At 36.5% G+C, this 12,632-nt stretch overlaps 3 protein-coding genes across 4 annotated transcripts in view; 2 read left to right on the top strand and 1 right to left on the bottom strand.

The window, feature by feature from the left end:
* Positions 2,932-7,965, top strand: LOC18770188. The gene is made up of 3 exons (XM_020568627.1): positions 2,932-3,549; positions 3,653-7,501; positions 7,720-7,965. The coding sequence occupies exons 1-2, from the start codon at positions 3,235-3,237 to the stop codon at positions 7,493-7,495; spliced, it is 4,158 nt and encodes a 1,385-aa protein (XP_020424216.1). The 5' UTR covers positions 2,932-3,234; the 3' UTR covers positions 7,496-7,501; positions 7,720-7,965.
* LOC18783447 (endoribonuclease Dicer homolog 2) overlaps positions 8,583-12,632 on the bottom strand; it is a 23,773-nt gene continuing 19,723 nt past the window's right edge. The window contains exon 10 of the mRNA XM_020567911.1: positions 8,583-8,778. Within this exon, the coding sequence (XP_020423500.1) occupies positions 8,741-8,778 (38 nt within the window). The 3' untranslated portion in view covers positions 8,583-8,740. The remainder of the gene's footprint in view (positions 8,779-12,632) is intronic.
* LOC109950165 (golgin candidate 5-like) lies at positions 8,852-11,571 on the top strand. Of its 2 annotated transcripts, none has more exons than XM_020567915.1 (7): positions 8,852-9,213; positions 9,353-9,601; positions 10,034-10,105; positions 10,783-10,857; positions 11,008-11,122; positions 11,305-11,366; positions 11,464-11,567. In XM_020567915.1, exons 2-7 carry the CDS (start codon positions 9,548-9,550, stop codon positions 11,470-11,472), a joined length of 387 nt encoding a protein of 128 aa, XP_020423504.1. In that variant the 5' UTR covers positions 8,852-9,213; positions 9,353-9,547; the 3' UTR covers positions 11,473-11,567. The 2 variants fall into 2 exon arrangements, with proteins under 2 accessions (XP_020423504.1, XP_020423503.1); XM_020567914.1 differs by having other exon boundaries at positions 8,858-9,213; positions 11,459-11,571.

Genomic DNA, 12,632 nt, shown 5'->3' on the forward strand with positions numbered 1-12,632 from the left:
TCTGTGTCATCTGTTAAGATTATGATGTGAAACAGAGTTCCATCTGGTAAGATTTCGTAACCCTTGGGATCTCAGACAAATCTGATTATGTCGGCGGTGTTCTATATAAACCGTCGTGGTTATTTCAATTCTTGTCATTAAGTAGATCTACCGACGTAGGATAAGAAAATCAAAGAAAAAAATTGTTAACAAAAATTCTTATTAAGACGACCGTTAAAATTAAAGGTACGACGTATAAAATGAATAAATACGACGATAAATTTTATTGTACGATTTAAAGATAACGTCGTAGAACTATACGAGAATGACGTCGATATATTTATATTTTCCGTCGTTGTAAATTAATTTAATACGGCGATATTTTGTATTTTAAAGCCGTGGATTTGTTTGTAATTATACGACGTCTTATACGAAAACCTCGTCGTGTTATTTTATGAGTAAAAACGGCAGTTTTTATTGAAATCGTCGTCTTTACTTTCTACGTCGGTCGATTCATAACTTCTGCCGTTCTTTGTTGGCATTGATTTTACACTGCGGAAATCTATTTCAAATAGACGTCGGTTGTTTAATTATGTACGTCGTTGTTTTTGAACAGCCATTTGAAACTCCATTTTTTAGTTGTCTAAGGTTGTATTACACGACGGTGTTTTTAGAACCGTCGTCTTTTTATAAACCACGACGGTTTTCACTTAGACCGTCGTTGTTTTCTGGTCGTCTTTTTCACTTTTTGTAGTAGTGTTTTTATGGTTGTCCTTTGATATGTTCACCTTCTTTCATATTTATAGAAAATGCTAGAGTGGGATTTCTAATCTTTTAATAATAGGTGGCAAATCTTCTTAAAAGGTCTTTTTTTCTTTTCTTAATGTGATAAGAGAAGGAAGCTAGTATTCTGACAGAGAAAAGCTGTCAACAATCAGCTTCCATTGAGGTCTTTTCCTTGCTTTTTTCTGAAAGAAGAACCAATTCTTCTTTGTTCCCTGTTTGTTCCTTGTAAAGAGAAAGAACACAATCTACCATGATGGCCAATTTGCTTTTTTCAGATGAACAACTCCCTACTCCCTACTTATCTTTTTAGAAAATATAGCTTACTTATCCCTTGGAAATGACACCTACTCTGGAGCATAATTTTTCTGAAAAAAAAAAAAAAGGCTTTGATCCTTTGGCTGCAAAGTTCCAAAGAAGTCTTTCTGTAATGACCTACCTTCATTAATTCCCTATCACCTCTCTTGTGATAGTTGAATTTGTTGACTTTTCAAAGTCAGGTAGTCACGTGGGTTTTTTTGTGAATAGATTTTTCAAAAGTGTGCTGACTTTGTACTCTGGGCTTTGAGATCAATGGTGAGTATTTAGGGATTCACTTGAGTAAATAAACTTGCAGTGTAAATACATCACTTATTGTTCTCCAATTTCAACTGTTTTACGAGGGGCGAAACCACAGCCAAGGTTGTGGTGGGCTGTAGCCTAGGGAAGTTTTGAAGAAAAAAATAATAATAAACCTATATCTATATGGCCCGCTACAAGAAAAAAAAAATAGATTTTAAGTTAAAAAATTTAACTAGCCCACTCACTGAAAAATTCATGATTTTGCCTTTGTGTTTAACGTCAACAAGTTTTTAATTTAATAGCATTTGTTTCCACTTTGATGAAAGATGTTTCAGGTTTGATTCACATAAATGGCAATGACATATATATATATATATATATGATTTGGTTGAGATATAGTTGTAGCTAGCCTCACTGTGGTTTGTGTGTAATACATTACGTTTCTTTAAGACAATATTTAGCTAATCCTTAATTTGAAAAAAAAAAAAAAATCAACGCAAAGAAGAAATAATCCAAGTCACACATGTCCAAGTAATTGTACTATACAATATTCAAATTCAGAGAAAACAAGGAGAAAAGTTTAAAAATACGTGGATACTGAGGGAGGTTTCTAACTATTCAATTAACATAGAGATCTGCTCTAATCTCCTAAACATTGCATATAATCTTAATTTGGAGATGCAATCAAAATTCAATATAACCATTTTGTTAGTTCTTAATTACTTGAGATAAATTAGCAAACATATATAAATGCCGCAAATATGTGGCCTTTTTTGTGGGTTTAAAGTTTGGGGAATGCTAGCAACCTTCTCTCTAACCTTCTCCTTTGGACTTCTCTCTTTTTTATTTGACATGTGTCATTCTCCTTACACTTAAAACAATGTCATTAATATATTATACAAGTTAACTTTTGCTTTCCAAATTTATCTTTATTAAATATATTCAATTTATCCAAAAAAATTTCACAACTTTCTTACTATCTTTGTCCTCTCTAACCATCTTTGTCATAATATACACATGGGGGTTGCATCTAGTTCTCAAGCACTGGCTTCCAACTAAGTGGCCCCCCAGCTAGGGAGACAAAATTATGCTTTTAGGTCTAAGTAGTCATGCTTGCATGTTACTGTTTCCACCGTATCCATCACTTTCTCCAGCACTTTTATCAATTATTTTCTTATTTTAGTATTTTAATACAAGCGATATTAGATAAGGGAGAATTGAGTCGATCGTGATCTCCGAGTGCAAATATAAGAGTGAATTCTTTTCACCACTGAGTAACAAATATATCGCTAGAGTAATCATATTACTGTGAATATTATTTCTATCATATCTTTCTCGTAAGTATTAATCTATTTATCTATTAATTAGTTTTTTTTATTAGTACAAGGAGAGTGCAAGATTGGAACTCTTGCTAAAGTGCTCTGTCCACAATATTTTTATTTGTTTTATGAGAATTTTCCAAAAGCATTACATGTTTACAAGAAATCACAATCAAGTGTTTACTTTGATGTTTTAGGGTTTCTTCCTTACAATTGTTTCCCATTTTCAATTAAGTTCTTTGACCAGTATTTTTTTTAGTTGAAGTTTTGGTCTTTCTTCTGACCAAAGACTTTTAGTTGTGCATGAATTTTCTTTACCACCATAAAGAAAGGTAAGTGTCAACTCAGAATGGCCAGGTCAATCGGACTGGAATCCAAGTCTCATCCTAAAAAATGAGCTGCTACTCAAACCAGAATTTTATTTATTTGTTTTGAGAACGTACTTGAAATTTAAAATTAAGTTAGAAACTAGAGGCAAAAGACCAGTCACTGTTGTCAATTAGAAATTTCAGAAAAAAGCCAATCTCTGCTTCCAAAACACCTTAAGCCAAATTCATATCAGAAATTTGAATCCAGTAAAACAGAAGAAAAAATGATTGATAAGGAGCTTGAAGTTGTAGATGATTTGGGTGATAGCCAAATTTCTGAGAAGTTTTCAATGGCCATTGACTCATCCATTTTGCAAAACCAGAATGGCAGAAGCCAAGGAGCACAAGAGCTGCAAAAGAGATTGAAAAATTTGAGATCAATCAAGCTCTCAAAATCACCAAGCCTGAAGTCATCTAGAAGAAGGGCCAGGCAAAGATCCAATAATCACCATGTATGCAGTGATGCAGCAAGCTCAGCAGCACAATCAATTTCATCTGATTTGTCAACCTGTTCTGAGACAAGTACAGAGAATCTACAGGCAAGTATATTGAATTCTCAGCCTAGCGTTCTGTTTTTGTGTTTTGCTGAAAATAGCAGGAAATTGAAGATTGCCCTTTTTGCCTTTTTTGGTTTCTATGTAGAATTCAACAAGAACAATAACAAGGCGGTCTAGTTTTAAGCCTGTAAGGAATTTGACAAGAATTTCTAGCTTAAAATTCAAGAACCCTTCGATGAGGAAAAGCTCTGGAGGAACCCAAATGAATAATCTGAAGAAATCAAGAATGGCGGGTAACCCTGCAAATTCCGAGAGCTCAAGACCATCTGCAAGACAAAAGAAATCTGGGCATGTTGGGCTTTCTGCCATCTCATCCAGTGATACAGATTCAGCATCATCAACCTTTTCAAAGGAGACCTGCAGCTCCAATGGGAGAAAGAAACAGTTCCAGGCAAGTCCTCATACTTCTGAATCAAGTTTTTGCAGTAGTATTGAGACTAGGAAAAGATCAGTTTTTTCAAAGCCAAACTCAACTTCTGCTGGTCAGAAGTCACCTTTGAATGCCTCAACAAAATTGGCTAGAGCAAAATCCAAGAAGTGTTCCATGAGGAAACACTCTGAACAAATCTCTCAACTTCCAGACTTGAGTGTACAAAGAGCTACATGTTCTTCGGCACTCAAAGGTTCTAAGTCCCCTGACATCCGGGGTCTTCAGGCAGAGGGAACTGAATCTGAGGGAATTTCGGGCACGAAGGTTTGTCCATTCACTTATTGCTCTCTTCATGGCCATCGGCATGCCAGTGTACCTCCACTCAAGCGCCTCATTTCGATAAGGAGGCGCATGTTGAAGACTCAGAGGAGCGTGACACCGGCAACTCAACCCCTGGTCAGGGTGAAAAGGTCTGGCAAGGTTAAGGAGGATCAGACAAATCAGATGATATGCAATGGACATGGTGCAGTTCATGAAACGACCTCTCCTGTGGTAGAAAAATTGAGCAGGGAAATGTCTTTAGAAATCTATGCTGAGCCTGAACCAGAAGCCAAGCCAAGTGGCATAGGTACTTACAGTGAAAATGGTGAAAATAATGATGATTTTTCAAATATTTCTGAAAAGCTGCTTGGTGAAACTTCAATTCCTCATATAGCTTTAGAGGAGAGCCTGCACACTGTAGAACAGCATGCTTTGGTGTCCCTCTCTGCACCTGATGGTTTAAGTCCAGAATGTTGTTGCACTGGAACAGCTTTTGAAGCCACCAACACAGACAGGAAAGAAGAAAAGATTGCAGCATCTAATCACAATGAAGGTGCTCAATCCACTTGCACAAATAGCCTGAGCAATATTGATCCTAAATCGATTGAAAAAAGTATGGCGTTCGATGATTGTGCAGCTGTCAAACCACCTCATCAATTGGAAAGAGCAATCCCTGATGAAGTTGTTGAATCAACAACTGATAATGAACACAATGAAATCTCTTCTTCTGATTGCCAAGCATTGGAGGAAAAAATTGCCGCTAATGAGAACAAAAATGGAAGTGTGCAGCCAGAATCTAATCCCAAAAAGGCCACTAATGTGGCAGTGGCACACAGTGTGCAGTCAAAAGATCACAAATATATCCGAATGTGGCAGTTGATGTACAAGCATGCAGTAAAAGGACCTTCTGCAAGTGTTGAAAACCAGCTCTCTCTTGGTGGACTGGACAAGGAAGAGCAAGTAGAAGGTACCAACACCGTATTTGAAACCAACAATTTAAGTTTTACTGAAACAGATGAGCATACAGCTTTGATAAATCACAGTGGAGGAGACCAAAACATTGAGCTCTGCCACCATGATGCCATTAAGCTGGTACAGGATGCTTTTGATAACATCCTTCTCCCGGAAGTTCAGGACCGCGCATATGATGATCAATCCTTTACTAATGGCATAAGTTCAGACCAGGAAGCATTGGGACAGAGTCAAGATGAGTGTGGGGAGCAGAGCACCTCACGTTCCAGTCATTCTTCTGAAGACAGTAAGGTACAAAATCCAGAAGAAACATGGGCCAAAGCTGAAACTATTAGTTCCCGGAAAGAAGAGAAAGCAGTGTCAAAAGGAGATAAGACAGACAAGAAAACACCCAAGAGCTGGAGCAGTCTGAAAAAATTCATTCTCCTCAAGAGATTTGTCAAGGCAGTTGAAAAGGTGAGGAACCTCAATTACCAGAAACCACAATACCTGCCCTTGGATCCTGATTCAGAAGCAGAAAAAGTCAATCTAAGGCAGCAGAAAACAGAAGAGAGAAAGAATGCTGAGGAATGGATGCTTGATTATGCACTTCAACAGGTTATATCTAAACTACCTCCAGCTCAACAAAGAAGAGTTGCATTGCTTGTAGAAGCTTTTGAAACAGTTATCCCATTTCCGGAAATTAAAACAAGCCACAGGTCCAGTGCAATAGAATCCACTGAAGCAGATCTTCAAGTCTGCAATGGTTTTTCAGTTCTAAGTGCTGATCACAGGGGTAAAGAGTGTGATTCTGGAATTTCTGCTGAAATCCTGGGTGGGAATATGTCCGGCTCTGAGAAAAGTTTCAATGAGTATCCAGCTCAGGCTAGGGATGTTCAATTGGAACACCAGCAAAGTCCAGCGAATTTTTCTAAGCTCAAAGAACCAAGTACAGACCATTGTTTCATTAAAACGGAACGGATTATAGCTGCTCCTAAAGCCACTAATGAAGATCAGAAGGGGAATCAAATTGTTTTTCTCAACACTGATGATGGGGATGACAAAGCCATTGTTGGGAACGATATAATAGATTTTACCAATGTTTCTTTATCTGAAACCAAAGATCCCAGGTCATGTGATGAAGCCTTCTTAAAGCAAGATGAACATGGTAGCACCATTTATGAAGGTCTGGTAAATGATACAATTGAAGAAGCCTCCAAAGAAGTTACTTCAATCACAAGTTTGGAACTTAGCAACTTGAATTCCAAGGTGGAAAACATCAAATTGGAAACCAGTAAGTTATTCATCGAAACCGATGAAAAATTTGATTCATCTGAGGAACAGATCACTGAAAATCATGTGGATTCAACAGCAAATAACATGGTGGTCTCTTTAGGTTCCATAAAACCAACTGAGGAGCCAATGGCAGCAAGAGAAGAAGTGAGGGGAGGAGCTACGCCAGAATCTGGACTTGTTGAAGGATTTCCTCCACTTGAAGAATCTCATTTGGAATGCGATACTAGTGCACCACATGAAATCCAATTGGAAAAGCAGAAATACACAAACTTATGGTTCTTAGTATATAAGCACATGGTATCAAGTATTGATGCAAAAGATGGAGACGAATTCCTTGATAGAGCAGAAGAGGAACAAGCAGATGATGCCAACAGATTGCCTGGAATAGACAACAAAAAGATTGAACTCCGGCATATTGAAGCTATCAAGCAGCAAGTAGAGAAAGCGATTGATGACATCATTCTTCCAGAGAACCAAGATGAATCAGATGATAATAAGTCAATCACTAGAGGCTTTCCAGACCACGAACCTCCAGAAAATCAAGTTGACATACAAGGGAAATCTTTCATCTCAACTTTCAGCTCTGCAAAATCTGATAATGCTACCATCCAAGAAGAAGAAAAAGCAGTTGCTAAGGTGGAAGAGAAACCTAACAAGAAAATGTCAAAGAACTGGAGCAATCTGAAGAAAATGATCCTGCTTAATAGATTTATCAAGGCATTGGAAAATGTAAAGAGGTTCAACCCACGAGGGCCGCGATATCTGCCCTTGGAGCCTGACCTGGAAGCAGATAGAGTTCATCTCAAGCATCAGAACATGGATGGGAGGAAGAATTCTGAGGAATGGATGCTTGATTATGCCCTTCAACAGGCTGTTTCCAGATTAACTCCAGCTCGCAAAAGAAAAGTATCACTGCTTGTAGAGGCTTTCGAAACAGTCATTCCAAGCAATGGAATTCCAAACCCATTCAAGCCACAAGCTACTCACTGATTTAAGGTAAAAAAAAAAAATTGCTCCTCCAAGTTTTCATTTCCATTTACAGATTATATACATTTTTCTTAGTGAAGCTCAGAAATCCATGTAAAGAACAAGCTAAGGAAGTAGGACAAAAATAATATTCCAACCATTGTTGGTTTTAGATTGGACAAAATAGGGCATATCCTGCTCTAAAGTATGAATAGAAACTCATCAGTCTGCCTTTAAACATTTTACAGGAATGACAACTAGAAGAAGCTCTTTGGTTGGATGACTCCACAACTTCATAATGAGCAGGCATGTCCATAGTATAAAACCTCAGTTGAAATAGTAAGCTGTAGTTTATTGCATCATTTAAAAGTCAGAAAGTATACCGTATGCAGATGTAAGTCATCATGTTATGAAGTTTGGAAAGTGGATGATGTAATAAAATTCTTTTTATTTCCTCTGTACTATGCCTTGAGGTTTATTTGTGTTTCTCTTCATATGTATCATTGTTGGGGGGTGGGGGAGGTGTAGGGGGAAGGGGTTTCAAAACGCCAATTTTGAGGTCAGTTTTGTAAAAAATTCTACATAAAAGTTCATAAATCCTTATACAGGTGGTGTTGTAAATCTTTGAACTTCTGTGATGGTAGCGTTTGAGAGAGTTCCACCTTTTATAAGCCTTAAATTTGAAACGGGTTTGGTAACAGCAAGGAACTTGCTGCCTAGATTAACTGGCTCTTGACGGTGTCCATGATAAATTATAGTGTAGGGGTGCAAGTTGGATAGGAAATTCTGATTCCAGCCAATTTTGAAATTTGAACTTCGACAATCCCAAATCAAATCCGACATCCAAAATTTTGCAAAAAGTGGATCGTAATGGGTATTTATCCCGAAATTATGGATTTTGAAATCAATTGGGGTTTCAATACTCACTATGACTAACTTCATGTGGAAATAAATAATGATCTAATGAACGAAGGGACATGGATGAGTTGTTCCATAAAGAATAACAATACGTAAGTAGTGTTACATAATAGTTTCTTCAGACTGTCGTTGTGAGTTCATTGAAAAATTTGCAAATTAAAACATGAAAAGAGAAATAAATTGTGTTGGGTATTTCCATATTATCACATAAGAGCAGTATAGTATCACAATTGCATAACTATAGCAACAATACATACATAACTTTGAATCTGACAAGACTTATGGTTATCCAAGAGTTATTATAAATCCAAATATTATAAACAAATATGCCGGAACATCTTCAAACTTAATTCATTCTAGATTAGTTTCCTTCAATGACCTCAAAAAAAATTGGGAAATAGCCCAAAATGCCACCATTTTTATAATTGTAACTGAAAATACCACCCTTTTAAAAAAAATTTGGAACTATCACCTATAAATATAAAATTATTGTACCCTTATTGCTGATTTTTCACAAGTTCAGAAATTTGTTCTCTCAGCTCACACAACTCTCTCTCTCTGGCACAACTCTCTTTCTCTTTGGTATCTGTCTATCACAGCTCTCTGGCTCTCTCTTGGCTCTCTCTCTCTCTCTAGCACAACTCTCTGTCTCTCTCTCCAGATCAATCAGAATTCGGATCAACCCCTCATTGTCCGTCTCTTTCCACAAAACCACTCTCTATTCGTGAAACCAACCGCGAATCTCACAGAAGTTTCCTTCTTCAGCTCAAAAAGCATACGCCATGATTTGAATCACCAGGAATTAATCGGACCACCCCAACCAGGTTCATTTCTCTTTTGCCTTTTTCTGATTCGACCTATTTGAAATTGGATCTCGATCAGTTTTCAAATTTGATTTCAGTTTTTTAGGTTGGTTCTTATAATTGAATTTGAATTGAATCTGATTCGGTATTTTGTTTAAAGAATGACGTGGTTCAGTGGGAAAGTCTCTTTGGGGAACTTCCCCGATCTCGCCGGGGCCGTGAATAAGCTCCAGGAGAGCGTCAAGAACATCGAGAAGAACAAGCTGATGATAATGAAGCTGATGTTAAAGGGCAACATCTGAGCTCAGGGGAAAATGCGTCTGACTCTTCAGTGATTGAATTGGAGAAGGTGAAGATGGAGATGAAGATGATGGAAGCTGCATTGCAAGGTGCTGCAAGACAGGCCCAGGTACATGATGAATGATTAGGTAGCATCTTATTTGAGAGCTCATAAGATCACAACCATTTATTATTATCCCTGTTCATTTAGTGGAACACTTGAGACAATACTACTGAACTTCTTGACTGGATTTCTTTAATTTAGAAGCGCTGTCTACATATATCGGAGGTTTATGAAGTTTGCTTAGTTAACCTGAACACCTTTAGTCTTGCAGATGGTGTGTGTCTGTGTCTGTGTCTGTTGATTTAGGAAATTAGAAACATTTTGTATTTCTGTATATGGTAATTAAGTTAAAGCAGCAACAAATACAAGAGAAGAATTATTATACTCTTTCTTCATTGTGGATCTCTCTGGGTGCAGCTATGTTACATTGTTAATGTCTGTTCAATTGTATGTATATCTACAGTTCTGAACGTCTGATATATTTGATTCTTTTTCCAGGCAAAAGTTGATGAGATTGCAAAGTTTATGAATAAAAATGAACAATTAAAATCTGCGATCGAGGATTTGAAGGTATGCATTTTGTAATATTTTTATACCTTCATTTGAGTAGATAAAATAATGGCTTGATCATGCATGTTTTACTTTGATTTTTCACTCTTGGTGTATAATGCACTTGTATTTGCTACCATCTTCCATTTATAACCCAGCATATAGGGAAATCACGGAAATTCTTATAGGGAGGTAGTTGCCCCCGTGGCTTGTCACTGAATGAAGCATCCGTGGAGAATTGTTGGATGAAAATATCTTTGCTATATTCATGCTACTTCCTCTTGCGGGTGGTTTATGTTGAGTTAATATTTAAATTTTAAAATGCATTCTTTTTTCAATTTTGATTTCAACGTTTTCTTCAAAATTGTTTGTGTGTAAATGCAAAATAAAGGCATAGATTCTAATTGGACTATTCATTTTGCCCAAAAGCATTCCTGATGCTTGATCTTTGTCAGTGTAACAATCATGTTATGGAATTATAAGTTTGCACATACAATTTGATGGTTGTCTAATTATATGTTTCATGTTTTGAAAAATTTCTGGTATTTCTTGAAACCAACCATGGTTGGCTAGTTCACATTCTCATTATCAATTTTTTTTCTTTCCCAATTTGCTTTATCAGCCATATAGTATTGTGATTTTAATAATTATTTCTCTTATAGATGTTCACATATTAACTGGTGAAAATAATTGAACAGAGAAAATCCAATGATGCAGAAGTCGAGTCACTGCGAGAGGAATACCATCAAAGGGTTGCAACACTTGAAAGGAAGGTAGGTCTTCTCATAAAGTCTTGTTTATAATCGTGCTTGGATTGATCTAGGTGTTATATGTGCCCGTTATGTTTTTGATGAAATTGGTACTTGCCTATTTTTAATTCAGCTCCTGATAATTGGAGGGGCTATGCCAACTTATGATTGCAGGTGTATGCTCTTACAAAGGAAAGGGACACGCTTCGGCGGGAGCAGAATAAGAAAAGTGATGCAGCTGCTCTTCTGAAGGAAAAGGATGAAATAATTAATCAAGTTATGGCTGAAGGTCTCTTTCTGTCCCTGTCTGTCTCTGTTTCTCTTGAGAAGCTCAATATGTTCTACATATTTTGTGCCTCATAGTGAATTTCAACGTAGCCAATGTTCTATTGTGGATGCAAGGAGGGTTTCTTTATGCAATCATATCAATAATTATGGAAATCCCTTCATTTTTGCATTTTTATGTACCAGGTGAAGAGCTTTCAAAAAAGCAGGCTGCTCAAGAAGGACAGATTAGGAAATTAAGGGCTCAGGTATGCTAGCCGGTTTATTCATTGTCTGATTTTGTCATTTTTTAATCCTTTCACTGCTAGGTATTCTTATATTTTTTTTCTCTGAATACTAGATCAGAGAGTTTGAAGAAGAGAAGAAAGGGTTGATTACTAAACTTCAGGTAATTCATTTATGTTAGAATCTTTAAAATTGTGGTTCTCTGATTTCGTTTGATAAAGACAACTCTTTCAGTCATCATAAAATTTGAAATGACATTGAAGTTACAGCACATAAATTGATGAAGCACTTGTTTTCCTTTTTTTCTCAAAGCTGCTTGGCCGAAAGCTTCCATATTGGATAATGGATTATCCCACAAAGGATTTCTTGATCATTTTTCTGTTTTTATGTCACCTGCTTTCTTAGTAGTCAATTTCATAATATCTTAAAACAGTAAACTATTTGACCCCAGGAACATTATTATAATAGTTTATAGGGAAATAGCTCAAAATACCACCCATTTTATAATTTTTTGTCAAAATACCATCCCTCTCCAAAAATTTTAAAACTGTCACATATAAAAGAAAATGGTTTTCCTCTTTGCTAATTGAGAATCATGTGCAGTTATGATTTCAGATCTGTAGATAACCTGTTGTTGCTGATATTGCTACCCGGGAGGAGAACAGAACAAGTTGGAAAATGTGCAAGAAGGGAGAGCTAACTCATACAACGAAGAACAAATTGATGAAGTTAAGATCAAATTAGTAGAATTTGTGAGCTCTCCCTTATTTATAATTATTGGTAGGAAGTATGTATGTAATAGAGCAAAGATTGGTTGACTATGTAATAACAATTGAATTGTCAAGTTTTATGAAAGAAATAATTTTTGCTTCTTGGGTTCGGTGGCGATTTATTTTCCATGTCTAAATTGTAGTCTGTAATGGATGTGTGTGTATTGTATGTAGATTGACTTAATATTGCTGTCCTATTGCCTGTGTATTGTACTAATATTGCCTGTGTATTGTATACATATTGTATGCATATTGCCATCGTATTGCATGTATATTGTAATGCTATTGCTATCGTATTGCCATTATATTGCCTCTCTAGTGTATGTATATTGACTACGGCTCATCAATGGGTTTACGGTTTGGGCCATATTGCATTCAAAAAGAAGACGAGGAGGAGAAAGAAACAACGTACCTTTCAAAAACAGGCAGTCAGGTGCATCATAATTGCATCGTAAGACATTGTAAGAAATTATTTTAAAAAATAATAACAACTAAAAAATAATTACAAAAAAAGGAAGG

This window comes from Prunus persica, chromosome G7 (genome assembly GCF_000346465.2).
Source record: "Prunus persica cultivar Lovell chromosome G7, Prunus_persica_NCBIv2, whole genome shotgun sequence".
Lineage (NCBI taxonomy): Eukaryota > Viridiplantae > Streptophyta > Magnoliopsida > Rosales > Rosaceae > Prunus > Prunus persica.